Source organism: Terrapene carolina, unplaced genomic scaffold, assembly GCF_002925995.2.
Source record: "Terrapene carolina triunguis isolate 2854851 unplaced genomic scaffold, T_m_triunguis-2.0 Scaffold51, whole genome shotgun sequence".
Classification (NCBI taxonomy): domain Eukaryota; kingdom Metazoa; phylum Chordata; order Testudines; family Emydidae; genus Terrapene; species Terrapene triunguis.
Genome location: NW_020664402.1, coordinates 1,646,273 through 1,672,430, shown reverse-complemented (window position 1 = coordinate 1,672,430; position 26,158 = coordinate 1,646,273). Strand labels below are relative to the sequence as shown.

The window sequence follows — 26,158 nt, the reverse complement described above, 5'->3', positions numbered from 1 at the left end:
TGTGTTGGCCAAGACTGAGTCAATATTGCCCACGCTTTGCATTCAGATCTCATCAGTCAGGTTCCTTCTGGTGTTGGAGCCATCCAGGGTTGCAGTTCAAAGCTTTTTTCGTCAACCACGGGCAATGTCCTTTTTAGAAGAAATGAAAGCAAGAGACTCCTGTGTGATCAGTATCAGAGGGGTAGCCGTGTTAGTCTGGATCTGTAAAAAGCAACAGAGAGTCCTGTGGCACCTTTAAGACTAACAGATGTACTGGAGCATAAGCTTTCATGGGTGAATGCCCACTTCGTCGGATGCTCCAATACATCTGTTAGTCTTAAAGGTGCCAGAGGACTCTCTGTGTGATCAGGTGACTCCAGGAGCTGGGGCTTGGAGAAACACACTAAATAGTGTGAGATTTGGCGAGCACTGCCTCTCGCACGGCTGTTGGTGCTACAGGGCCCCGGGAGGGAGCTCCGGGAGGTGGGGCCTAGCTGACCTTGGCTGTGTCACTTACGATACAGCCCCACCTGTGCAGCAGTGGCCTGTAATTCTAAATGTCTCCGTTTCTGGGCCCCCAATTTTTGATGCCTTGAGCCTGACTGAGCCCCTTAGCCCCAGGCCAGTTCTCTTCGCAGGCTGAGCCTCGCTCTCCCTCTGGCTGGCATCACGCTCGGTCTCCCAGCTCGACTGAACCGAGCACCCCCCACCATTGTGTTGCAGTAGCACCTCGGGGGGCAGCCCCGCGTGCAGGGCGCTGCACACAGATGGGGCCAGGAGGTGGGTGCGACAGGCGGGGGGGGCGCCCGGCGGGGGAGGCAGCAGAAAGGCCCATCTCCTCCCCCCCAGCTGGGCCCTCCTCGCATCTGGGCCTCTGTGCTCCCCCTCGGTGCGAGTGAGTGTTGGACCTGCCGGGGGCAGGGTCACCCCAGCGGGGGGGCGGGGCCAGCTCCGCCCGTCCTCCATCACGTGGGAGGGAGCCGCCCGCCCTGCCTAGCCTCGCTTCCTAGTCACGTGAGCGAGGGAGCGGCGCCGATCGGTCACGTGAGGCACCCAGGGAAGCGGTACCCGCTCACGTGTCCCGGAAGTCCCGCCCTGTTTCCGGCCATCTCCCGGAAGGAAGCCGCCATCCGCGGGCTCCCGGCTCAGTCAGTCCGCTCGCGCCATGGCGTCAAGGTTACTGCGAGCGTGCGGCGCCCTGCGGGCCCTGCGCCGCCCCCCGGCCGCGCCGCTCCGCCCGCCCGGCCCCGCCCGCGCCTTGGCGGCTGGAGGTGAGCGCGGCGGGGGGGTCCCGCTGAGGGCTGGGCTGGGGGGGGCTGCCGTGACCCCCCCGGAGTGACCCTGGGTCGCGTCTGTCACTGGTGGGCGGGTCCTGCCCCCTCTTACCCGGGGGGTTTGAGTCTCCAGCGGCCCCCGGACCAGAGCCCCGCGCACGGGCTGCGCTGAGCGGGTGTTAGACCCGTTACCGCCGGCCCCGGAACTCCCCCGGGGCTCGGGCAGCCGGACCGCGTGCGGCGGCCGCAGGGTCTGGACCGAGCTCGGTTTAGATCAGCGGGCGCGGCCCGGTCCGCGCTGACTCGGGAGCAGCAGCTGTGGGAATGAGGATGGGCTGGAAACGCCCCTGTTAGTGCGGGTCTCTACCAACCCCCCACCTCCCCCAATGTGTCTAATGCTCGGACTGGCTGATGACTGAGGCTCTTCCGGGGTGGCTGGGGAAGGGGGGTTCGGACAAGGATCCTGGTGTAAGAACGTGAGACTGGCCAGGCTGGTCAGCCCAAAGGTCCATCTAGCCCAGGGTCCTGTCTCCCGACAGTGGCCACTGCCAGGAGCTTCAGAGGGAATGAACAGGGCAACTTTTGATCCCTTGTCATCTCAGAGCTTCTGGCTCTGAGGTTTAGGGAGGCCCAGGACATGGGGTACCATCACTGCCCATCCTGGCTAATAGCCATTGATGGACCTGTTCTCCAGGAATTTACTTAACTCTTTTTTTAATCCAGTTATACTTTTTGCCTTTACAACATCCCCAGGCAAGGAGTTCCACAGCTTGACTGCATTGTGTGAAGAAGTGCTTCCTTTTTGTTTGTTTTAAATCTGCTGCCTCTTAATTTAACTGAGGCTTTGTCTGCACTACAGCTTAGGTTGGTAGAAATGATGTTGCTAAATTACACTGACCTGAGCACCGGTGGGTGTGCACAGCGCTGTGTTGGCAGGAGAGTTTCTCCAACGGACACAGCTCCTGCTGCTCCCGGGGGCTGGAGTAATTCAATCAATGGGAGCCCGTCATCTTAGAGTGTCTGTACTAGCAGCTACAGTGGCATAGCTGCATTGCTGTAAGCTCTGTAGTGCACCCATAGCCTGGGTGACACCTGGTTCTTGTATTACGTGAAGGGGGAAATGACACTTCCCAAGTCACTTTCTCCTCATCAGTCAGGATTTGATATAGATCTCTATTATATCCCCTGCCCAATCCCCTCTTCTCCAAGCTGAACAGTTCCAGTCTTTTTAATCTCTTCCTCAGATGGAAGCTGTTCAATACCCCTAATTTTTGTTGTCATTCTCTGTACCTTTTCCAATTCCAATGTATCTTTTTTGAGATGCGGCAAGCAGATCTGCACGCAGTGTTCAAAGAGTGGGGGTACCATGGGTTTATATAGTGGCATTATATTTTGTCGTCTTACCTATTCCTTCTTACTGGTTCCTAACACTTTGCTTTTTTGGCTGCTGCTGCTGCACATTGAGTGGATGTTTTCAGAGAACTATCCATGGGGACTCCAAAAACTTTCTTAAGGGGTAACAGTTAATTTAGACCCCATCATTTTGTATGTATAGCTGGGATTATGTTTTCCAATGTGCATTACTTTGCATTTATCAACATTGAATTTCGTCTGCCATTTTGTTGTCCAGTCACCCAATTTTGTGAGATCCCTTTGGAACTCTTAGTGAAGACCAGAGCTGACTGGTATCTTGAATAGTTTTGTATAATCGGCAGATTTTGCCACCTTGTTGTTTACCACGTTTTCCAGATCATTTGATTATGTTAAACAGTACTGGTCCCAGGACAGAACCCTAGGAGACACTGCTATTTACCTCTCTCCATTGTGACAAATGACCGTTTATTCCTATCCTTTGTTTCCTGTTTTTTTAATCAGTTACCAATTCATGAGAGGACCTTCCCTCTTACCCCATTACAGGTTACTTTGCTTAAGAGCCTTTGAGAGGGACCTTGTCAAAGGCTTCTGAAAATCTAAGTACACGATATCCACTGGATCCCCCTTGTCCACATACTTGTTGATTCCCTCAAAGAATTCTAGTAGATTGGTGAGGCATGATTTTCCCTCTACAAAACCCATGTTGACTCTTCCCCAACATACTGTGTTCATCTCTATGTCACATCATTCTGTTCTTTACTATAGTTTGAACCCATTAGCCTGGTACTGAAGTTGGGCTTACTGGCCTGTAATTGCCAAGATCGCCTCTGGAGCCCTTTTTAAAATTGGCGTCACATTAGCTATCCTCCAGTCATCTGGTGCAGAAGCTGATTGACAAAGGAAACGCAGTGGATCTAATTTACCTCGATTTCAGTAAGGCATTTGATACGGTTCCACATGGGGAATTATTAGCTAAATTGGAAAAGATGGGGATCCATATGGATAAGGAACTGGTTAAAGGGGAGACTACAACGGGTCATACTGAAAGGTGAACTGTCAGGCTGGAGGGAGGTTACTTGTGGAGTTCCTCGGGGATTGGTCCCAAAACCGATCTTTTTTAATCTTTTTATTACTGACCTTGGCACAAAAAGTGGGAATGTGCTAATAAAGTTTGCGGATGACACAAAGCTGAGAGGTATTGCTAATACAGAGAGGGACTGGGATATCCTACAGGAAGATCTGGATGACCTTGTAAACTGGAGTAATAGTAATAGGATGAAATTTAATAGTGAAAAGTGCAAGGTCATGCATTTAGGGATTAACAAGAATTTTTGTTATAAACTGGGGACGCATCTGTGATGAAGTGGGACTGTTCTTATTGTTTCCTCTGAATACTGTGTGGGTGCCTCAGTTTCTGACCGACACTCTGTCGCCCAGCAACTAATGGCCAGGTCCTTCCCCCCTGCAAGGGGATGCTAAAGGGGTGGGAGAACAAAGAGGTCAGGTGACCTCCTGGCCCGGGAAAGGAACTCAGCAGAGAAGGAGGGGCTGGAGGAGGTTTCAGTTTGGAGGTGGCTGGGGATTAGGAGTGAGGGCAGATGGAGGTATCTGCCTTGCTGGGCCCCAGAATGGACCCGGCTGAGGGATCCGGTTCTCTGGACCTACAAGCTCTGTTTTAGACTGTGTTCCTGTCGTCTAATAAACCTCTGTTTTACTGGCTGGATGAGAGTCACGTCTGACTGCGAAGTGGGGGTGCGTGCAGGACCCTCTGGCTTCCCCAGGACCCCGCCTGGGTGGACTCGCTGTGGGAAGCGCATGGAGGGGCAAATGCTAAATGCTCCAAGGGCAGACCCAGGAGGTGAAGCCGTGTGAGCTTCTTGCCCTGAAAACAGTCTGCTCCATGGGAGAGGAGGCTCCCCAAAGTCCTGACTGGCTTTGTGGGGAGCAGTTCCAAAGCATCGCCCGGGGACTCTGTGACAGCATCACTTGGAAGTAACAGAGGAGGAGAAGGACCTTGGAGTTTTGGTTGATCACAGGATGACTATGAGCCGCCAATGTGATTTGGCCGTGAAAAAAGCTAATGTGGTCTTGGGATGCATCAGGCGAGGTATTTCCAGTAGAGATAAGGAGGTGTTAGTACTGTTATACAAGGCACTGGTGAGACCTCATCTGGAATAGTGTGTGCAGTTCTGGTCTCCCATGTTTAAGAAGGATGAATTCAAACTGGAATAGGTACAGAGAAGGGCTACTAGGATGATCCGAGGAATGGAAAACCTGTCTTATGAAAGGAGACTCAAAGAGCTTGGCTTGTTCAGCCTAACCAAAAGAAGGCTGAGGGGAGATATGATTGCTCTCTATAAATATATCAGAGGAATAAATACCAGGGAGGGAGAGGAATTATTTAAGCTCAATACCAATGTGGACACACGAACAAATGGATATAAACTGGCCATCAGGAAGTTTAGACTTGAAATTAGACGAAGGTTTCTAACCATCCGAGGAGTGAAGTTCTGGAACAGCCTTCCAAGGGGAGTAGTGGGGGCAAAAGACATATCTGGCTTCAAGACTAAGCTTGATAAGTTTATGGAAGGGATGGTATGATGGGACAGCCTAATTTTGGCAATTAATTGATCTTTGAATATTAGTGGTAAATATGCCCAATGGCCTGTAATGGTATGTTAGATGGGGTGGGATCTGAGTTACTACAGAGAATTCTTTCCTGGGTGTCTGTCTGGTGAGTCTTGCCCACATGCTCAGGGTTTAGCTGATTGCCATATTTGGGGTTGGGAAGGAATTTTCCTCCAGAGTAGATTGGCAGAGGCCCTGGGGGGTTTTCGCCTTCCTTTGCAGCGTGGGGCACGGGTCACTTGCTGGAGGATTCTCTGCACCTTGAAGTCTTTAAACCACAAGATGAGGACTTCAGTAGCTCAGACATAGGTCAGGGATTTATTACAGGAGTGGGTGGGTGAGATTCTGTGGCCTGCGTTGTACAGGAGGTCAGACTAGAAAATCATAATGGTCCCTTCTGACCTTAAAGTCTGAGTCTGATAGGTTACATACCAGTTAGTAGTTCTGCAATTTCATGTGTATGTTCTTCAGAACTCTTGGGTGAATACCTGCTGGTGACTTACTACTGTTTAGTTTATCAATTTGTTCCAAAACCTCCTCTGACACCTCAATCTGGGACAGTTCCTCAGATTTGTCACCTAAAAAGAATGGCTCAGGTGTGGGAATCTCCCTGACATCCTCTTCTGTGAAGACCGATGCAAAGAATTTACTTAGTTTCTCCACAGCAGGTTTCTCTTCCTTGAGTGCTCCTTTAGCATCTCGATTGTCCAGTGGCCCCAGTGATTGCTTGGCAGGCTTCCTGCTTCTGATGAAATTATAAACACTTACAGCAATTTTTTTAAAAATTTGTTTTGGTCTCTTGCTAGTTGCTCTTCAAATTCTTTTCTTGGCTTGCTGAATTGCACTTTTACATGTGACTTGCCAGAGTTTGTTCCTTTCTGTTTTCCTCGGGATTTGATTTCCAGTTTTTAATGGATGCCGTTTTGCCTCTGCCTCTCTTACTTTGCTGTTTAGCCGTGGTGGCATTTTTTTGGTCCTCATACTGTTTGTCTTTTTTTTTTTATTTGGTCTTTACCTTTAGTTTGAGCCTCTGTCGTGGTGTTTTTAACTAGTTTCCCTGCAGCTTGCAGACATTTCACTTTTGTGATTGTTCCTTCTAATTTCCATTTAACTAGCTTTCCTCTTTTTTTGTGTGGTTCCCCTTTTTGAAGTTAAACTATTGTAGTGGGTTTCTTTGGTGTTTCCCCCCTCACAAAGATTTTAAATTTAAGTAAATTATGGTTGCTATTACCGAGCAGTTCAGCTATATTCAACTCTTGGGACGCTTAGGACTAATTCAAGAATTGCCTCTCCTCTTATGGGCTCCAGGACTAGCAGTTCTGCCTGTCCAACTGGCCCTGCACATGGAATCAGAAGCATTTCAGAGAATGTTACCATAGAGGTCCTGGACTTCAATCTCTTACCTATCAGCCTACATTTGGCCTCCAGGACCATAAGAACGGCCATACTGGGTCAGACCAAAGGTCCATCTAGCCCAGTATCCTGTCTTCCAACAGTGGCCAATGCCAGGTGCCCCAGAGGGAATGAACAGAGCAGGGAATCATCAAGTGATCCATCCCCTGTTGCCCATTCTCTGCTTCTGGCAAACAGACTAGGGACACCATCCCTGCCCATCCTGGCTAATAGCCATTGATGGACCTATCCTCCATGAACTTATCTAGTTCTTTTTTGAACCCTGTTATAGTCTTGGCCTTCACAACATCCTCTGGCAAGGAGTTCCACAGGTTGACTGTGTGTTGTGTGAAGAAATACTTCCTTTTGTGTGCGTTAAATCTGCTGCCTATTAATTTCATTTGGTGACCCCAAGTTCTTGTATTATGAGAGGGAATAAATAACACTTCCTTATTTACTTTCTCCACACCCGTCGTCACTGTATAGACCTCTATCGTATTCCCCACCCGTAGTCATCTCTTTTCCAAGCTGAAAAGTCCCAGTCTCTTTAATATCTCCTCCTATGGAAGCCGTTCCATGCCCTAATAATTTTTGTTGCCCTTTTCTGAACCTTTTCCAATTCCAGTATATCTTTTTTTTGAGATGGGGTGACCACCTCTGCACGCAGTATTCCAGATGTGGGCGTACCATGGATTTATATAGAGGCAACATGATATTTTCTGTTTTATTATCTATCCCTTTCTTATTGAGTCCCAACATTGTTTGCTTTTTTGACTGCCGCTGTACATTGAGTGGATGTTTTCAGAGAACTATCCACAATGACTCCCAAGATCCCTCTCTTGGGTGGTAACAGCTAATTTAGACCCCGTCATTTTATGTGTATAGTTGGGATTATGTTTTCCAATGTGCATTACTTTGCATTTATCAGCAGTGAATTTCATCTGCCATTTTGTTGCCCAGTCACCCAGTTTTGTGAGGTCCTTTTGTAGCTCTTTGCAGTCTGCCTGGGACTTAACTATCTTGAAGTAGACCTCTACCTTCTCCTATGTCACTGGTACCTACATGTACCACGACCGCCGGCTCCTCCCCAGCACTACACATAAGCCTGTCTGGATGTCTTGAGAGAGCCGCAACCTTTGCACCCGGCAAGCAATTCATCCTGCGGTTCTCCCGGTCATCACAACCCAGCTAGCTAGATTTCTAATGAGCGAATCGTCTCTTCCTAATAACTCGGGATCTCCTCAGTGCGAGAGGGAGACCGTGACACACCTGGAAGGAGGGTCCAACTATGGGATGGTTTCCCTCTGCTCCCGCCTGATAGTCTCCTGCCCTGGGATGACTCCTCCCAAGCAGCACGGAGGTGTGCGTGGAGAACTGCTTGTGGGGTGGGAGGGATCCTGCCCGTGACAAGGGGATCTTCACGCCCTCCTGTTGTCTTTCTCTCCCATGCCCAGGTATCCCCAGCGACGAAGAGCAAGCGACAGGGCTGGAGAGGAAAGTCATGAAGGCCATGGAAAAGGGACAGGTGAGCAGAGCTACCCTGAAATGGGTCCCCTAATTCCCACCCTCCCCTCTCCCCACTGATAGTCTAGTGCTCCCTGCCTCCGGGCGGGCGGCCAGTCTCACTGTGCGACAGGCAGGGTAAATCACTGACAGCGTTAGGTGGAGTTTGGGGGTGCAGGGCTGCGGTTAGGTCATGGGGAGACCCCCACTGGTTGATGGGGTGTGTGTGTGGGGGGGGGATCCTGGTTTTAGAATGACACAAGCTGAGCTAAGCTGGAGCTCCAGTGCCACCCGTGTCCCCGGGTTTGCGCTGCTCGGTGCCACGTGGCATGGGACTGGCTGGTGGCGCCACTCCTGGGCATGGAGCAGAGCCAGCTGGTGCTGCAGGCTCTGGGTCGAACCAGGGCACAGTGCTGGGGATGAGGGCTGGCGGCCCAGTCAGAGCTCTGGGATCTGGGGCAGAGGCGGGTGCAACAGCAAACTCTGCCTCCTGCACTCCCTGCAGGATCCCTACAACATCCTCCAACCAAAGCGCTACGCTGGGACCAAGGAGGATCCCAACCTGGTCCCCTCCATCTCCAGCAAGAGGATCGTGGGCTGCATCTGTGAGTGACACGTCGTGCAAGGGGGAGGGGGGGTGAGAGGCAGAGGCTCTGGGCTGACCGGCGAACTCCCTTCTTCAGGGCACCCCATGTGGCAGGAGGGCCTGGCGGGAGCTGGCTGCTGGGCTCAGACAAGGCTTTGCTCTGGCTTCCTGCCTGGCCCCAGAGCTGTGGAAGCTGGGCCAGCTGGGGTCATTCCCTGGCCTCCTGAGGGGAGGAGTACAAGCCAGGATGCCTGGGTCCTGTTCCAGACACCTGAGCGTGGCAGCCCTGCTCTGGGCCTGTACTGCAGGCCTGATGCGGAGTGTGCCAGGAGGGCAGAGCCCTGCTGTGGGGCAGCTGCCATCTTGGAGCCGCCCCTCTCCCTGATTGGCATCCCCCGAGACGGGCTCCGCTGTCAGCCCCTGTCTGCCCTGCTGGTTAATGGCCCCGCACTCCCCCCAGTGACCTCAGCCCGCCTAATCTCCCTTTTCCCCGCCCAGGTGAAGAGGACAACAGCTGCGTGATCTGGTTCTGGCTGCACAAGGGGGAGCCCCAGCGCTGCCCCTCCTGCGGTGCCCATTACAAGCTGGTCCCCCATCATCTGCCGCACTGAGAGGTGCCCTGACCCCCCCGGGGGACCCCAGGCCGAGCTGCCTGCTGCTTTCCAGTGTCGTGTTGCTTCTTGGGAGCCAATAAAGAGTCAGTGTGTTTAAAGGCGTTGCCTTTACCCCTGTCTGGCCTGCTTCCTTTGCCCCAGTGTCCAGGCCAGCCTGCTGCTACTGTGGGCACTGGCTGGAGGGGGCCCTGGCCCTGCTCTCTCCAGCAACCTCCCTCTGACCTGCAGTGGGGCACATTCCCCCCACCCCCAGCTGCATTCACTGATGGCTCTGCTAGGGGGAATGTGAGGCTCTTGCTGGGAGCCCTGGGTGGTGGTGCTCAGCAGGGTGAAGGGCTGGCTCTGGGTGGGGCCTGTCTCCTTGGATCCTGCAGGTGGCCCCAGCTGGAGGGAGGGGCTGGCCTGCCTCAGGCTGGAGAGAATCATAGGGGAGATGCCAGGCTGCCAATCCCTGCCAGGGTGAGCTGAGCTGTCCCAGGCCCTGCAGCAGGAGCTGGGTGGCTTCCTTTGCCGAGGGCATGTTGCTGCTGTCGTCCCCAGGCACAGGTCCCTTGCCCGGGCAGGCTGAAGGCTCAGGCATGTCCCAGGGCCTAGTGTTCACACAGCCCCCAGCCAGAGTTTGTACCCAACCGACTACACCCCTTTCTGCCCCCTGGAGACTGGCTCCCCGGGGCAGGGAGCTTGGCCTGGCGGGAGACCCCAGCCCCCCTTTGGCCTGACACCTTGTGTGCAGCCTCCAGCAGAGCCACTGCTCTAAGAGCAGCCAATGGCCCGGTAAGCTGTGCGCCCCACTCCCCGGCCGGCTCTGCTTACGGCAGGGTACAGCCACTGTGCCCAGCCTGCCCAGCTCCACTGAGGGTGGTACAGCTCTGCCCCACCTTAGGCCCCCCACAGCTCTCTGGGCCCTCATCCACTGCCTCCTGCAGCTTCCTGGGAGCAGTGCGGCCAGGCAGGGCTTGGTGTAGCTATCCACTGTGGGGCCCAGGGCCGATGCAGCGTGTAAGCCAGGGGTAGTGCCTGAGTGGAGACAGGCCTGGAAGCTGGTTCGTGTCCCTGCCCCGGGCCTGGGGGAGCAGCCCCTTGCTCAGCTCTGCACCCCCTGCCCCAGCAGTCAGCTGGGCGATGCGTGGACTGCGGTGGGTGGGACAGGGAGGGGGAGAGGAAGTGAACCACCCAGGGTGGTGCCTGTGTAGGGTGACTGTGGGGAGCTTTATGGCTGAACATAAGACCAGCCATACTGCCTCAGACCAAAGGTCCATCTAGCCCAGTATCCTGTCTGCTGACAATGACAAATGCCAGGTGCCCCAGAGGGAGTGAACCTAACAGGTAATGATCAAGTGATCTCTCTCCTGCCATCCATCTCCACCCTCTGACAAACAGAGGCTAGGGACACCATTCCTTACCCATCCTGGCTAATAGCCATTAATGGACTTAACCTCCATGAATTTATCTAGTTCTCTTTTAAACCCTGTTATAGTCCTAGCCTTCACAATGTCCTCAGGCAAGGAGTTCTACAGGTTGACTGTGTGCTGTGTGAAGAACAACTTCCTTTTATTTGTTTTAGACCTGCTGCCCATTAATTTCATTTAGTGGCCCCTAGTTCTTGTATTATGGGAACAAGTAAATAACTTTTCCTTATTCACTTTCTCCACATCACTCATGATTTTATAGACCCCTATCATATCCCCCCTTAGTCTCCTCTTTTTCAAGCTGAAAATCCCAGTCTCTTTAATCTGTCCTCGTATGGGACCTGTTCCAAACCCCTAATCATTTCAGTTGCCCTTCTTGGAACCTTTTCTAATGCCAGTATATCTTTTTTGTGATGAGGAGACCACATCTGTATGCAGTATTCAAGATGTGGGCCTACCATGGATTTATATAAGGGCAATAAGAGAATAAGATGGAGACTATCCCCCTTTTAATGATTCCTAACATCCTATTTGCTTTTTTGACTGCCGCTGCACACTGCGTGGACGTCTTCAGAGAACTATCCACAAGGACTCTAAGATCTCTTTCCTGATTAGTTGTAGCTAAATTAGCCCCCATTGTATTGTATGTATAGTTGGGGTTATTTTTTCCAATGTCATTACTTTACATTTATCCACATTAAATTTCATTTGCCATTTTGTTGCCCAATCACTTAGTTTTGTGAGATCTTTTTGAAGTTCTTCACAGTCTGCTTTGGTCTTAACTACCTTGAGCAGTTTAGTATCATCTGCAAACTCTGCCACCTCACTGTTTATGCCTTTCTCCAGATCATTTATGAATAAGCTGAATAGGATTGGTCCTAGGACTGACCCTTGGGGCACACCACTAGTTACCCCTCTTCATTCTGAAAATTTACCATTTATTCCTACCCTTTGTTCCCTGTCTTTTAACCAGTTCTCAATCCATGAAAGGATCTTCTCTCTTATCCCATGACAACTTAATTTATGTAAGAGCCTTTGGTGAGGGACCTTGTCAAAGGCTTTCTTGAAATCTAAGTACACTATGTCCACTGGATCCCCCTTGTCCACATGTTTATTGACCCCTTCAAAGAACTCTAATAGCTTAGATTTCCCTTTACAGAAACCACGTTGACTTTTGCCCAACAATTTGTTCTTCTATTTGTCTGATAATTTTATTATTTACTATTGTTTTAACTAATTTACTCAGTACCGACATTAGACTTACGGGTCTGTAATTGCCAGGATCACCTCTAGAGCCCTTTTTAAATATTGGTGTTACATTACCTATCTTCCAGGCATTGGGTATAGAAGCTGATTTAAAGGACAGGTTACAAACCATAGTTAATAGTTCTGCAATTTCACATTTGAGTTCTTTTGGAACTCTTGGGTGAATGCCAGCTGGTCCCAGTGACTTGTTACTGTTAAGTTTATCAATTAATTCCAAAACCACCTCTAGTGACACTTCAATCTGTGACAATTCCTCAGATTTGTCACCTACAAAAGCCGGCTCAGGTTTGGGAATCTCCCTAACATCCTCAGCCATGAAGACTGAAGCAAAGAATTCATTTAGTTTCTCCACAATGACTTTATTGTATCTCCCAGGCCCCCACAGATTGTTTAGCTGCTTCTGAGGGGGATGGGAAGGGCCAAGCAGCACCCATGCAGAGGGAGGTGGCCACAAGAGCTGTGCTGGGGCCATTAAAGGCCATGTGCCTCCTGCTGCAGAGCTAGTGGGGCACAGGTGGGGCTGGGGTCCTGAGCGCACAAAGCCCCAGCTCCCCCTTGTGCACCTGAGTTTTGGCTAGTTAAGTGAGAGGAACCTGGGGTGTTTCCCTCAGGGGCTCCCTAGAGCATGGCCTGGGGGGGCAGGGCATATGCAGCCCTTCTCCCCATGGGGGCACTGCACTCCCCACAGCCAGCTGCGTTGCTATCCCCAGTGGCATGTTTGTGGGCACAGAGCAGGCTCCGCTGGCTCTGGCCAGGTATGCGGCTGTTTGGCTAGGGCAGCACGAGCTGCCTGTCCTGGGCCACTCCGCAGGGCTGGTACAACAGGGCAGCCAGCAACTTCTGCCCCCCCTCCACACAGCCCAGCAGCTGTGGAGCGCTGCAGGAGGACAGGGCCCGGCTGTGCTGTCACCAGGATTCTGGGCTTTGGCCCAGGCAGCTCGGGGGGGGAGGGTGCTGGCTGGGCCCAGCTCCAGAGCCCAGGCTGGGGCTGTAACTTCTACTGGTGGGGGGGGGGGGGGGGGGGGGCTAGGCCCTGAGAGAAGCTGGTTCCATAGGCAGCAGCACTGGCCCCCTGGATGGCACTGCCCATGACAGGCTGCTAGGTGTGCCAGCTGCAGCCAGCAAAGGCCAGGGGGGAGACTGGGGCAAGGTCATTTAGGTTCAGTGGAGTGCGGGGGGGAGGGGGAGACTGCAACTACTGCCCCCACCCAGCTGAGCACAGAGCCATGCAAGCAGCAGCCACTCACCACAGAGCTTTGGGGGACCCATGTGGGCAGCAGCTGCTTGGGACCCCAGAGACCTTCATCCCCCCCGGAGCTTGGCTCAGCAACCCAAGAGAAGGTTCCCCTCCTGTGGCAACTCTGTGCATCCCAGGGGGAGTGTCAATGGGGACATTTTGTGCACCTCCCTCCCCCGGTCAGTCAGGCACAGAGATTCCCCCTCCCCCTCTGCTGCTTGGGCACAGCCCCAGCCCATAGTTTTACCTGCTGCCAAGGCAAAGGGGGGCGAGGGGGGGGTTAAGGCCCTGGCCAGCCTGCAGAGGGGCTGGGTGTAAGGCTCTGCTCTGGGCCAGGCACAGCTGGGCCCCAGAACCACAGACCCCCCCAGGGCTCCCCTTGAGCCTATGAGCAAGGCCCATCTCCAGCCAAACCAACTAGTGTTACTTCCCCCCCCAGGGTCCCATGCTGAGCTCAGGTGGGGGAGGGGCTCCAGGACAGACACACGGGACACAAGGGGTTAATTTATAATTATTACTATAATGAATTTACAAAAAAAAATACAGGCAACTGTGTTCAGTTTTGTACATTGCAGCCAGGCTTGGGCGGGGGCCACTGGGGGTCCAGGGCTCCGGCGGGGGGGGTAAGGGGAGAAGCCGAGATACAGACACAGGCCGCTAGCCCGGGGCTAGAGAGCTAAGCTCTGCCACTCCAGGCGCCCGGGCCCCTCGCCTCGCTCTGGGGCAGATGATTGAGTTGCTGCCCTTTAAAAAAAAGTTCAGGGGTTCACCCCTTTCCAATCCAGGGTTGGTACAGCCCTGCCCACAGGCCTCTGAGCACCCAGGTACTAGCCCCATAGGGCCAGACACACCACTGCCCTGCCCCTGGGGCTCCAGGGACCCCCTCCAGGCACAGGGCCAGGGGCCATGGCTACAGGAGGCTGTGGTGTGGTCAATGCAGGGGGTTAGTGTAGCACCACGAGGCGGCTGCTCTCTGGGCGGCGAGCTAGGGGCTGTGACTGGGACGCCCCCCTGGGGCTGGGGGGGCAGCCACACCCCTGCCTGGGCCAGAGCCAGCCGGACCCCAGCTCACCTCCGCAGCGAGTCTGCGCCAGGCGCCCATGGAGCAAGGGCAGAGCCAGCTGCTCAGGGTCCCCCCGTTGGAAGGAGCTTGGCCCCAGCACGGCCCTGAACAGGGGGGAGCCTGGTGCCACCAGGGCTTTGCTCCAGGCCTCTGGGGGCTCCCACCCCTCCTGAGCAGCAAGGGCTGAGGGAAGCCATTGGGGCCTGCCAGTGGGCGCTGGATCCATGCGCCCCAGGCAGGCTCTCCTAGGGCAGGACCCAGGATCTAGCCTGGGACTAGAAGCCCCTTGGAGCCCCATCTACCCTCAGGCCGAAGCCCAGCTCCCATGGAGTCGCTGCCCCCAGATCCCCTTGCCAGGCTTCCAAGGATCGCTAAGCAGGCTGGGGCACTCTGGCCCCTCAGGCTGGGGGACTGCGCAGGGAGGGGCGGGCCAAGGCCCCCGGGGCTCTGAGGGCAGCAGGGGGTCGAGGGCTGAGACTGCCTGCGCAGAGAGCTGAGTGGCCCTGCCCATCCCCACCGGTGCAGGGCGCGGCCGGGGCAGCAGGGACGAGTGGCTCGGAGGGGTCCAGCTGACGGTGGGAGCGAGGGGGCTGCCCTGCCCCTCCAGGGATGCCGGAAGCTGATGCGGGGAGGGCGAGGCCCCGGGGGAGGGCTGGTGCTAGCAGCCCTGGATTGGAAAGGGGTAACGTAAGGGCACGCCCTAGCCGAGCTCCCCCAACCACCAGCTGCGCCCGCTGGCCCCACACCTAGAACGTCTTGCGGTGGATGGCCCGCGCCCCGTCCTCCTCGTACTCCTTCTTCGACACCCACATCTTCTTGAAGGTGTCCAGTGAGGCCAGGATGGAGCCGCTGCAAGGGAGAGCCAGAGTCACCAGGGGCTGGAGGCACCTGCCACCGCACACAGCCCTGCGGGGACAAGGCCTGCCCCCCTCCCTCCCTTTGAACAAAGCAAGTCTGTCCTGGCCCAGCACGGCTCCCTCCCCCCGAGTCAGGGCTCCTCCTGGTCCCTGGGCCACGCAGAGGTCACCCCCCCGCAGCAGATCTAGAGGCACAGGGAAGGCAGGCCTGGCAGGCAGGGCGGGTCCCAGAGCAGACACCCAGGCCCTGGGGTGGGCACTCACCCGATCCACGTGGAGTACAGTCGCTCCTGCGGGGCAGAGATCTGGAAGGAAGCAGAGGGTCAGCCTGGAGCCCGGCCGGTAACAGCCCCTCCCGTCCCCCCTGGAATGGGGCTCAGCACCCGGCTGATGGGACTGCCCTGCTGTGCACCCCCCATCACACAGCCCCACCAGGGCACCCCATCCTTGGACCCACCCTGTTCACGGGGCGATTCCCTGGAGCCCCAGGCGGCCGTGCTGCCCCCAGGTCTGCAGGGGGAGGGGGTGGACTGATCCAAGCATGGCCCAGGAGGCTGCAGTCGCTCGGGGCCATGCAGGGAGCTGTGCCCTGGGGGCAGGAGGGTGCCAGGCTGTGGAGCAGGCAGGGGGTTGGACCTGCACACACCGTAGCTTCGTGCCCCGGGGGAGGCAGCGGTGCCAGGGGAATCACAGCAGGAGGGGCTGGGCGGGGGCGAGGGGATCCCAGAGCCAGGCCGGGCTGAGCAGCAGGGGAAGGGTGCTGCGGGCATCGCCAATCCTCACCTTAATCTTGACATCCTTTGGGGCGAGTTTCTTCACCTCGCTAAGCAGCCGGTCCCCAAACCCTGAAGGGGGAACACGGGCGTTAACCAGAGAGCCCCTGACCTGCCCCCACCCCACAGGGGTCCCCATGCACCAGCTGGAAAGCCGGGCGCTAGGGCGCCACCCTGGGGGCGCGACTTGGCAGCCCATGGCTTCAGGCACCAACCTGGCCTCCCAGGGCAGCTGCGGGGGGGGGGGGGGGGGGGGGAGTGTTACACCCCCTGCTGCCTCCCACAGGGAATTACCCCGTTCTCAGCCTTGCCCCAGGGCTGCGGCTCCCGGCTGGGAACACAGGCCAGGTCTGGGGGCAGGAGGGGGCTCCCCTCCCCCATGGGCTGAGCTGTGTGCCCGCCTGCAAGGGGCATCGGGCGCTCTGCTCAGCGGTCACCACTAGGCCGCCCCGAGGAGCCAGCCGGGCCACCCGCTTTCCGCACCGACTGCCCAGCACTTCATGACAGCCCAGCTCCCACCCCGATGTGCAGAGCCCCTGGGCGGGGTAAGGGGCCCTGATTCCACCCGGGAGCGCCAGGCACTACGGGAGGAGGGGCGTGGCCAGACCATTGCATAGCCAGTCTCGGGCACAAGCTCAGGGAGTCCCAGGCTGAGGTGAGAGCACCCTCTAGTGGGCAGAGCTAGGTCCTGATCTGGGGAGCATGCGACTCAGTTTCCCCCCCTGGATGCTGAGGGGTTCCCTGCCTCCCCTGGGGACTGAGGGATCATCTCTGTTGGGAAAGGCAGGGGGTGTCAGGACCCTCCCACCATGCTACCTGAGCTCACGGGGGGAGGGAAACACTTCCCAGGGGGCCCTGATGACATCCTGCCTCCATGGGGCAGAGCTTGTGAGCTCATCAGTGACCCCCCCAGGAGACCCACCCTCCTGGCTGCACTGTCCCTAGCCAAAGGGTCAGCCCTGCTGGACACTCTGGGAGGCCCCCCCCCGCCCCACCCCATCAAAATTCCTCGTGTGGGGGCAGAGGATCCCCAGCGCCCCCCAATCCTGCAGCAGGGGAACTTCCCGGCCAGACCATGCACGACGGGCGCAGTGCTCCAGGCTCAGCCACAGGCATCAGGACAGAGGGTCAGGAAGGAATTCCCCCTTGCCAAGGCACCAGGCTGGCCAGGCCACGGGGCTGTAACCAGCCCCTGGGCGCTGTGCTGCCTGGGCCGGGCCCCACCAGAGGGGGTGGGCGCTGAAGTCCTTCGCTCGGGGCCGCACCTTTGAAGAGCGTGGAGCCGCCGGACAGCACGATGTTGGCGAAGAGCGTCCGCCGCAGGTCCATGTCGGATTTCTGGATGGCAAAGGCCAGGACTTCATGGATCCCTTCACTCTCGTCCCCCACCAGGTCTGGCTGGAAGAGCAGCTCAGGGGCTCGGAAGCGGGCCGGGCCCACCTGCCAGAGAGCAACATTAGCCCTGCACCGCAGGGTAACGGGGCCCCAAGGGGACGTGGCTGCAACTCCAGGGGGCTCACCGGCTCCTATGTCTCTGCCTTGGGGGAAGCAGCACCCTCCTCCCCCCCCCCAAGCTGCCCCAGGATCCTAGGTGCAGCGTCACACGGAGCCAGCCCCCAGGGAGCTCTGGTTCCTGAGACACGGAGCACCATGTGCCTGGGAGACCGCGCCGCCTAGCCAGGCCCAGCTCCCGCAGCCCCCGCGCACAATCCACCAAACCCAGCCCCGGGCACGGGGAGCTCCCGGCCAGCCAGCGCCCAGAGCCACCAGGGCAGAGATCTGCCCGCACCACGACACTTACCTCCAGTGTGCTCCCGTCCGGCAGGCTGTAGAGCACCTTCTCCGTCTCCAGCGCCTCATCCTTCTGGGGGTTAATGGACAGGTAGCAGGCCCGCTGTGCCGGGGGAGAGCAGGTGAGCGGCCAGGCCAGGACTTACCCCTGCCCCACCCTCCGCCTCAGCCATGAGGCTCAGGGCCTGAGCCGGCAGGAACCCCAGCCTCCATGTCACGGCTGGGGCACAGACTGGCAGGGTCTTGCCCCAGGTCCCCCAGCAGGGCAGGGCAGAGCAGGGCTCCAGTGCTGAACAGCGGCGCATCCCCAGCCCTGAGCCCGGGGGATCCTGCAGCGAGCCCCCAGCCCCAGGGCAGCTCCCCCCCATACCTCCTTTATCATCTTGACCACCTCGAACTCGGCCGAGGTGTGGAAGTCGTAGCCCTCCTTGCGCAGCAGCAGGCGGAGATAGCGCGAGACGTCCCGCCCGGCCACGTCCACCCGCATGATGGAGTGCGGCATAGCGAAGCCCTCGTAGATGGGCACCGCGTGCGTGACGCCATCCCCCGCGTCCAGCACCACCCCCGTCGTGCGGCCCGTGGCATAGCTGGAGCAGAGGGAGACACCAGGAGCCCGTGAGCTCGGCCCCGCCGGCGCATTGGAAAGCGCCCGGCACGGTGATTACGGCAGATCGGCCCTTCCGGCCCGAGCGCGCCAAGACAGCACATGCCTGGTGGGAAAAGGCTTCATCCCCCCACCTAGAGGCAGCCACCTCTGGGGGGTGACGGAGCAAGTACTGAACAGCACCCAGCAACGCGTTCCAGGCAGTACCTTCAGGAGCCGTGGCAGAGGGTCAGTCCCAGGACACTGGGGCGAAAGACGCTGCGGGTTCTGGGTCGATCACAAGCAATCCGGGGCTGATTCCAAACCACCCAACAGGGCACACGCCCTGCTCCCTGCCACCCAGCGCCCCCCATTACCACGCTGCCTGTGAGGGGAGAGCGCCCAGGTGTTCCCAAGGGCTCCCCCAGCGCTGCAGGGGGCGGTGCCCGGTACTCACAGGCTGAGGACGGCCTGCATGGAGATGAAAAGCGCTGGAACGTTGAAGGTCTCGAAGAAAACCTCGGCCGCCTTCTCACGGTTCTTGCAGGGGTTTAGGGGGGCTTCCGTCAGGAGAACCGGGTGCTGGGAGGGCAGGACACCCAATTAGCAGAGATGGGGGCTCCAGTGGCATGGGAGGGGAGCCACCCCCCAGGCCGGTGGCTTGGTCCACAGCCACCTCCACCCCCGGCTCGTGGGCTGAAGGCTGCTGCCCAGGGAAGCGCCTCGTGGACAGGCCTGGGCAAGAGGTGCCAGTGGCCCAGAGCCTGGGACCAGGTGCAGCTGGGGACCCGCCTGGCAGAGCTGAGCCCAGGCCAGCTGGGGGGCCGGAGCCTCTCTCCTGCAAGTTGCCAGCTCAAACGCAGCCAAGACAGGGGGACTGAATTCACCTCCCCACAGTCACTCAGGGCCTGGGTGACACGAGCCGGGGGGTCTCAGCCCAGGTATCCAAGTCGCCACGCCCCCATTGCACTAGGTAGCCCCTGGCCATTGACGGGCAAAGGACAGATCAGGAGAGAGACTGAACACAGCAGGGGAGCTGGGCTGGTGCCAACGGGGCCGTGCTCGCTCCGGGGCGGGGAGTCCAGCCCCAGGCCCACGCTAAGGGGATTGTGCAGGCAGCAGATGGCCCCACGTCCGCACCAGTGTTCCACTCAGGTCCTGGGGATAGTCCCCAGGTCTCATGTCTAGCCTCAGCCCAGACACAGCTGCATCAGCTGTGTCCGTCCCAGAGACTCAGCCCTGGGCTGGCAGCAAGACACGTGATGGGGGAGACCCCCCCGGGGATCCGGCCACCCCGCCCCACAGCCCGTTACCTCTTCGGAGAAGGTCTGCAGCTGGTCTTTGGAGTACACGTACTGCCAGATCCGCTCCATGTCGTTCCAGTCCCGGACGATGCCGTGCTCCATGGGGTAGCGGATGGACAGCAGGCCCCGGTGCTCCTGCCGGCAGAGGGAGCGAGCGGACCCGGGTCACGACACACCTGGAGCGGGATGCCAAGGCAGAGAGGCCTCCCCGGCAGCACAGCGCCCCCTAGTGCCACCCTGGGGTGTCGGGGCCAGCCCTGACTGAGGGGAGAGCGCCCCACTGAGCCCCTTGCCTGCCCCCCAGCAGCACAGTGCCCCCTAGTGCCATCCTGGGGTGTCGGGGCCAGCCCTGACTGAGGGGAGAGCACCCCACTGAGCCCCCCGCCTACCCCCCAGCAGCACAGCGCCCCCTAGTGCTGCCCTGGGGTGTCAAGGCCAGCCCTGACTGAGGGGAGAGCGCCCCACTGAACCCCTCACCCACTCCTAGCAGCACAGCACCCCCTAGTGCTGACCTGAGGCCAACACTGATGCTGAGCCACCACCCACTCCCGTGGCGAGGCAGGGTGTGGGTGTCCTGGGAGGCAAACCCACTAGAGCCACTCTCCAGGCCTGGCAGCACCCCTGGGCGCAGGCTGCGGGGGAAGGCAGGCTGGCCAGGGGGAGCCCAATGGGGGACACTTTCTGCACAGCTCCCACAATGCACCTGGCCACTGTAGACTGCTGCATGTGCTTGGGGAACTGGGAACCTTTGACCCCAGCAGCTGCCAACTCCTGCCCTATAGCTGGAGATCTGCCCCTGCCTGTTCAACCTGTGCCTGAAGCGGGGTGGGGGGGGGGGGGGGGAAAGGGGAGGCTGAGACCCCCAAGCGGCCGGAGCGGGCTGGGCTGCACCATTACCTCTGCTTTGGGGCCGATGAAGAGATCCCCCTCCAGCGCCCCTGCCATGACCCGGACGTGCTTTGGGCGCCCCACACTGGCGAGAGAGAGAGAGAACCAGTTAGTGGGGCTGCAGCTCACCCACCCCAAGGGGAGGAGATGGGCCTCGCAAGGAGCTGACAGACCCCACCCCCAACTCGGGGGGCAGGGGAGGGGGTGAAACAGACAAGCCCTGGCCTAGGAGGGGCTGGCGTTAATCACTCGCCAGTGTCAGACGGGGAGGGGGCACAGAGCAGGATCAGCATCCCAGGGATGACAGCGGCTCACAGGCACCCTTGGGGCCAGCCCAGCCCTCGTGAGCTGCCCCTTCTGGGGGAGCTGTAACCCTGCCTGGGGTGAGGGATCCCACCAGTCCCAGCCGGGCCCTGGGGGGCAGAACAAGGCCAGAGCTGTGCAGAGACTGCCACATCCCTCGGCCCCAGGGCAGTTAGCCCCCTCCATGGGAGCAGAGCCTGGCAAGGGAGGTTTTCAGCATTTAGCTGCAATGGGGTGTGGGGGGCGGACTCAGGCTTGGTGAGTGAGATGTGTCAGGCTCCCGGAGGTGAGGAGGGGCTGGACAACCGCAGGGCAGCTTCAGAGGATGCTGCCAAGCCTTCAGCGCCAGGGTCCTGGGGTCCATCGCCCATGGACAATGAGAGCCTAACACGTACTGCCTCTGCTCCAGCACCGCCCCCACAGACACAGCCTGGGGGCACTGCACGCCCCTCCCGCGCCACACCCCGGGTCTGGGCACAGCCCCCCAGCTGGCAGGGCGTGGCACACGGAGTTCTGGGCCAGGCAGCTGAGGGCAGGGCAGCAGGTGGCTCCGTTCACAGGGGCCTCGATCTGACCCAGCCTGGTCCTGGATCCCAGCAGGCCCAGCTCAGGAGCCTGGTGGAGGCGCCACGCTGTAACACACCAGCTCTTTCTGACACAGCCCTGCGCTGGGCGGCAGAGAGGCAAAGGCGTCGGGGGAAGCGCTGAGAGCCCAGCTGCGGGCACGGCCATGGCTCTGCAGACACGGCCACCCTCGGAGATCCCCACTCAGCTCTCGACAGAGGGGCTAGGACGCCCCACCCACCACGTTTTAGGGCCCGATGCTGCTCCCGCTGACTTGGCTGGAGTCTGTGGGGTCACCCCGCTGCGGATCACTCGCCTGGCACTGGGATAATGACCAGACGCTGACAGCAAAACCCCCGTCCGGGTGGAGATACTCACTAGTTTGGGAAGCAGTATTTCGGGATCTGGTCACCAGCAAAGCCAGCCTTGACAACCCCGGAACCCTGGGGAAAGCACAAACAGCTGTTAATCAACCCCTGTCCATGCACCCAGCTCAGCCAACATGGGTCCCAAGACACTGAACGGGGACCCCCAGAGTACAGCTGGCCCAGGGGTCAGGCTCCCTGCATGTCCCTGAGCAAATCCTTTATTCTCCCTGGGTCTCAGCTGGAGAACAGCCCGGCACTGCCCCAGGCGTGAGAGGATGAACACACCAGAGCTCTGAGGGGCCCAGCAGCCCCTCCGCTCGCTCGTTAAAGCTGAAGCTAACGATGTTTCTCCAGCCAGGCAGTCTGCTTTGGGCACTTCACTCAGCTGAGATGAGGAAAGGCGACTCCTCAGTTTCTTTACTGCTCCTAGTCAGTTTCACTTCCATGGCTCAGGGACCACAGCAGGATCCCGCAGCACCTGGGTCACCCCTTGTGACACTTCTCGGGGCTCCCCGAGGTGCCTCGCTACCCCCTGCTCACAGCGGGAGGGAGCCTGTCTGTGACCAGGGGAAACTCCCCCGAGGATACCCCATACCTTGTCCCCTGGCACCGCACTGCACAGCAAGCTGCTGCCTCCCTGGAAGCTGGGCCCCCAGCACTGGGGGGACCCAGTCCAACACCCACTTTGCACGGGACACTTCGCCGAGTCTCTGGGAAAACCAAACTGAGGCTAGAGAGTCCCAGAGAAGCCAGTGTAAGTGGCTAGAAACTAGAGCTGCATTATGTGTTTTCCTTCACCGGTAACCTCCAGCCCACACCGTCCATCCACCCGAAACCCCGTGCGCCACAGCTCGGCATTAGCCGAATCCCTGCCCTGGGTAGCTCTCACAAGAAAGGGGTTCACATAATCGAGCAGACCCCCAGCCAGGACTGGGAGGAGGGGGAGGATGAGCCCCTGGCCGTGGGGGAGGCCCCCCTGCTGCTGGGCAGCCCCAGTCACAAGAGTGAGTGATTGGGCCTGTGATAGCAGGGCTGGCTCCCTGCGCTGCTGCAGGGCTGGTGACACCTGTCCTTGCAGGCACAAGGTGCAGTGCAGGCTGTAGTCTTGGTGGGGGTCTCGTTCTGCCCCACACCTTGTGCCTACAGGATACAGGTGCCACTGGCAGCCCTGCTGTCACGGGAACGAGTGAAGGGGACCAAGCAGAGACCCCCAGCCAGGACTGGGAGGAGGAGGCAGATATGGCCCATGAGACCCAGCCCTCCAGCTGATCCAAACACTTGTTTAAAACCTACAAGCTAAACAGATACTCTCGGGGTCAGTCGTCCCAAGTCTGTCCCCGGGCCGAGCCGTTCCCTTCCCCCATTCTGTCCCCGGGCTGGGCCACCCCCCCAACTCATCTGTCCCTAGCCTGGGCCTGGTTCACATTGTCAGCGACCACAAGAAGAGCCAAGTATCAGAGGGGTAGCCGTGTTAGTCTGGATCTGTAAAAAGCGACAGAGTCCTGTGGCACCTTATAGACTAACAGACGTATTGGAGCATAAGCTTTCGTGGGTGAATACCCACTTCCTCAGACGCATGTAGTGGAAATTTCCACAAGAAGAGCCATAAGTCCCGATGGGCCACAGCCCCACTCACGGGCCTGGCAGCATTCCTTCCCCTCTGCAGTGCCAGCCACTCCAGCAACGTGCTTTCCCAGCAAGCGGGTCAGTCACTATTCTCACTTCCCAAATGGGGAAACTGAGGCACTGAGAGAGGAAACGACACACCCAAGGTCACGTGGAATCAGTGGCGGAGCCAGGAGTAGAACCCTCCAAGTCACAAGAACATAAGACCGGCCAGACTGGGTCAGACCCCTGGTCCATCTAGCCCAGTATCCCTCTGCCGAAAGTGGCCGGTGCCAGATGCTGCAGAGGGAATGAACAGAACAGGTAATCAGCAAGTGATCCATCCCGTCGCCCATTCCCAGCTTCTAGTAGCCAGAAGCCTAGGAACACCCAGAGCCTGGGGTTGTGCCCCTGCCCATCCTGCTAATAGACATTGATGGGCCTGTCACCCATGAACTTATCTAGCTCTTTCCTGAACCCAGTTATAGTCTTGGCCTTCACAACATCCTCTGACAGGGAGTTCCACAAGTTGACTGTGCGCTGTGTGAAATGCTTCCTTTTGTTTGTTTTAAACCTGCTGCCTGTTAATTTCACTGGTGACCCCTAGTTCTTGTGTTACGTGAAGGAGTAAACAAGCAAAGACCATCCTTGCCCCGCTGAGGGGGTCCCACCAGTGGAGCTGGCTAAAGACAGAGGTTTTCTGCAGCTGCAGACCCGGGGCTGGCTGCACCCACCGGAGGAAGACAAACCCCACAGCACTCAAGCCAAGCCTGCACTGAAACTCCCTTTGAATGAGGAGGTTAAGCTGAATGTTGCCTCTCCTCAGCAGCAGCCGCTGCAAAACCCCACTGTAAACCCAGCAGGCAGCAGCCACCAGGGAGGGGCACGGTCACCAGAGGCCACTTTTCTCCTGCCAACCTCCCAGGAACGGCTCCAAAATCCATCTCTGGCTCGCCAGCTTCTCCTTGCCCCATTACAAACGATTCACAGCATGAGCAAGCAAGAACTCTTCCCCAGCCACACCCTTACACAGGCACAGTGCAAATCCAGCTGTCTGACACCTTCTGTGCACAGGAACACACGGACAACCACACTTCCAAAGCAAAACAGCCAGAATTAGCCTGCTCTGTGTCCCTGCTGTCACATGCAAAGGAGAAAGCAGGCGTGTAGTACGCTACAGGCAAGGAGATCTTCACCCCACCCAGTTGACATCCAGACGTCCGGGGACTTTGCTTGACACAGATAAGTTTGCCACCCTGTTTTGTAGCCCCCAGGCGTAATAGAAGGCCATAAGGATTAGACGCTTTAGAATAAGGCTTGGCTGGATCTAAACACCCGATGCATTGTAACCCAGAGCCTTTGGATCCACAGAGGGAGAAGATCGAATGAAAGCTTCTCTAAAGCAGTGTGCAGCTGGGTCTCCAGAGCTGCAGATCCACTGGGCCCCAGACTCAGAAGCAGGGACACATCAGCGATTGCTGCTTCGAAAGTCTGGCCGGATTTTTCTAGCCAAATTCCACGACTCTCACCCGGGGCAGCTCTGGAAGAGGTCACGTGCGGAGCCACACATAGCAAAGAGCTGCTAGCAACAGGAGGGCAGAGCCCGTTCAAAAAGCGAGGATGGTTCTAAGCCAAGGGACCAGCCACACAGAAGCAAGAGAACTGGACGGAAAAGTTAGCTCAGTTTAATCTACTCTTCAGCAGCAAGAAGAAATGCCTCGAGGCCTGACAGCATAGGGAGAAGGGTGTTACACTGCCACAGAGCAAGGGACCTCCCCACACCAGCGGCTGGATGCTTAGGGGTGCCAGGGGGAGCAGCATGGGCAGAAAGTCCTGGCGCCCCGGTTGTGGGTCTCCTAGAGAGCAGTGCAATGGGGTATTTTGAGAGGCAAGCGGGGGCGCGGCCTGGGGGAGGCCATGGGGCCTCCTGCGAAGTGGTCCTCGGCACCGAGGCCTTGGCAAGCCTGTAGGGCCGGAGTAGCGTTTTGCTCTGGGATCTGGGGCTGACACAGCGAGGCCTTTCGGTGCAAGGCGCTGTACGCGAGAGGGGATCCCCGGCGGCCGGGCACCAAAGTGCTGCGGAGCAGGCCGGAGAGTGGCGGAAACGTCACAGCAACAGGAGAGTCATTAACACCGGGGGCTTCAGGCTGCAGCCGGCGCTGGTGAAAATCCCCCCCCAGCCCCAGCCCCTTCCAGCGCAGCCGCCTCCCGCAGCCCCGGGCGCCCGCGAGTCCCGCGGCGCGGGGGCCGGACGGGCCGTTCAAACACGCTACGAGCCTCCCCCCCACAGCCCCCTCCTGCCCCACGGGACCCCGGGTCACTCGCAGGCACCTCAGCCCCCCGCGCTGCCCCCCCGGGCCGAGCCCCCCCGCGCCGGGCTCACGTTGTCGATGACCACGGGCTGGTTGGCGATGATGTCGTAGGACTCCATGGCCGGGCGGGGCGGGGCCGCCGGGCGGGGGACGCTGCTCCGGCTCAGTCACACTCGACGCTGCGGCCCCGCAACCACCCACCCTGCGCAACCAAACCGGCCCTCGGGAGCCGCGCAAGGGGCGGGGCCCCATGCAACCAATCGGCACCTCTCTTGGGCCCGAGTGACAGGCGGAAGCCGGAGGGGGCCGCGGGAGAGGCGGGGCGACAGGTTTGACAGCCAACCAATGGGGCGCGGTATCGGAGGCGGGTCTTCCGCATCAAGCCTGGTTGCCCGGCTTAGGGAGGGTGATGTCATAGCTCTGTTCCCGCCCCGCCCCATGGCTTGGAGGGTGGGGAAGGGGGAGGCGTGTGCGCATGTGCGACC

At 58.3% G+C, this 26,158-nt stretch overlaps 2 protein-coding genes across 2 annotated transcripts; one reads left to right on the top strand and one right to left on the bottom strand.

Moving 5' to 3' along the window:
* The first annotated feature begins 1,082 nt into the window (after window positions 1-1,082).
* Window positions 1,083-9,444, top strand: LOC113407653 (cytochrome c oxidase subunit 5B, mitochondrial-like). The gene is made up of 4 exons (XM_026656878.1): window positions 1,083-1,250; window positions 8,102-8,172; window positions 8,656-8,755; window positions 9,235-9,444. The coding sequence occupies exons 1-4, from the start codon at window positions 1,145-1,147 to the stop codon at window positions 9,345-9,347; spliced, it is 390 nt and encodes a 129-aa protein (XP_026512663.1). The 5' UTR covers window positions 1,083-1,144; the 3' UTR covers window positions 9,348-9,444.
* Window positions 9,445-13,762: 4,318 nt separating this feature from the next.
* On the bottom strand, window positions 13,763-25,888 carry LOC112117727 (beta-centractin). Its single transcript, XM_024215768.2, has 11 exons — window positions 25,745-25,888; window positions 21,767-21,831; window positions 20,531-20,606; window positions 19,643-19,768; window positions 18,787-18,911; window positions 18,117-18,333; window positions 17,757-17,849; window positions 17,221-17,395; window positions 15,966-16,027; window positions 15,447-15,487; window positions 13,763-15,174 (listed from the first exon to the last, which is right to left on the bottom strand). The coding sequence occupies exons 1-11, from the start codon at window positions 25,790-25,792 to the stop codon at window positions 15,072-15,074; spliced, it is 1,131 nt and encodes a 376-aa protein (XP_024071536.1). The 5' UTR covers window positions 25,793-25,888; the 3' UTR covers window positions 13,763-15,071.
* Window positions 25,889-26,158: the final 270 nt, after the last annotated feature.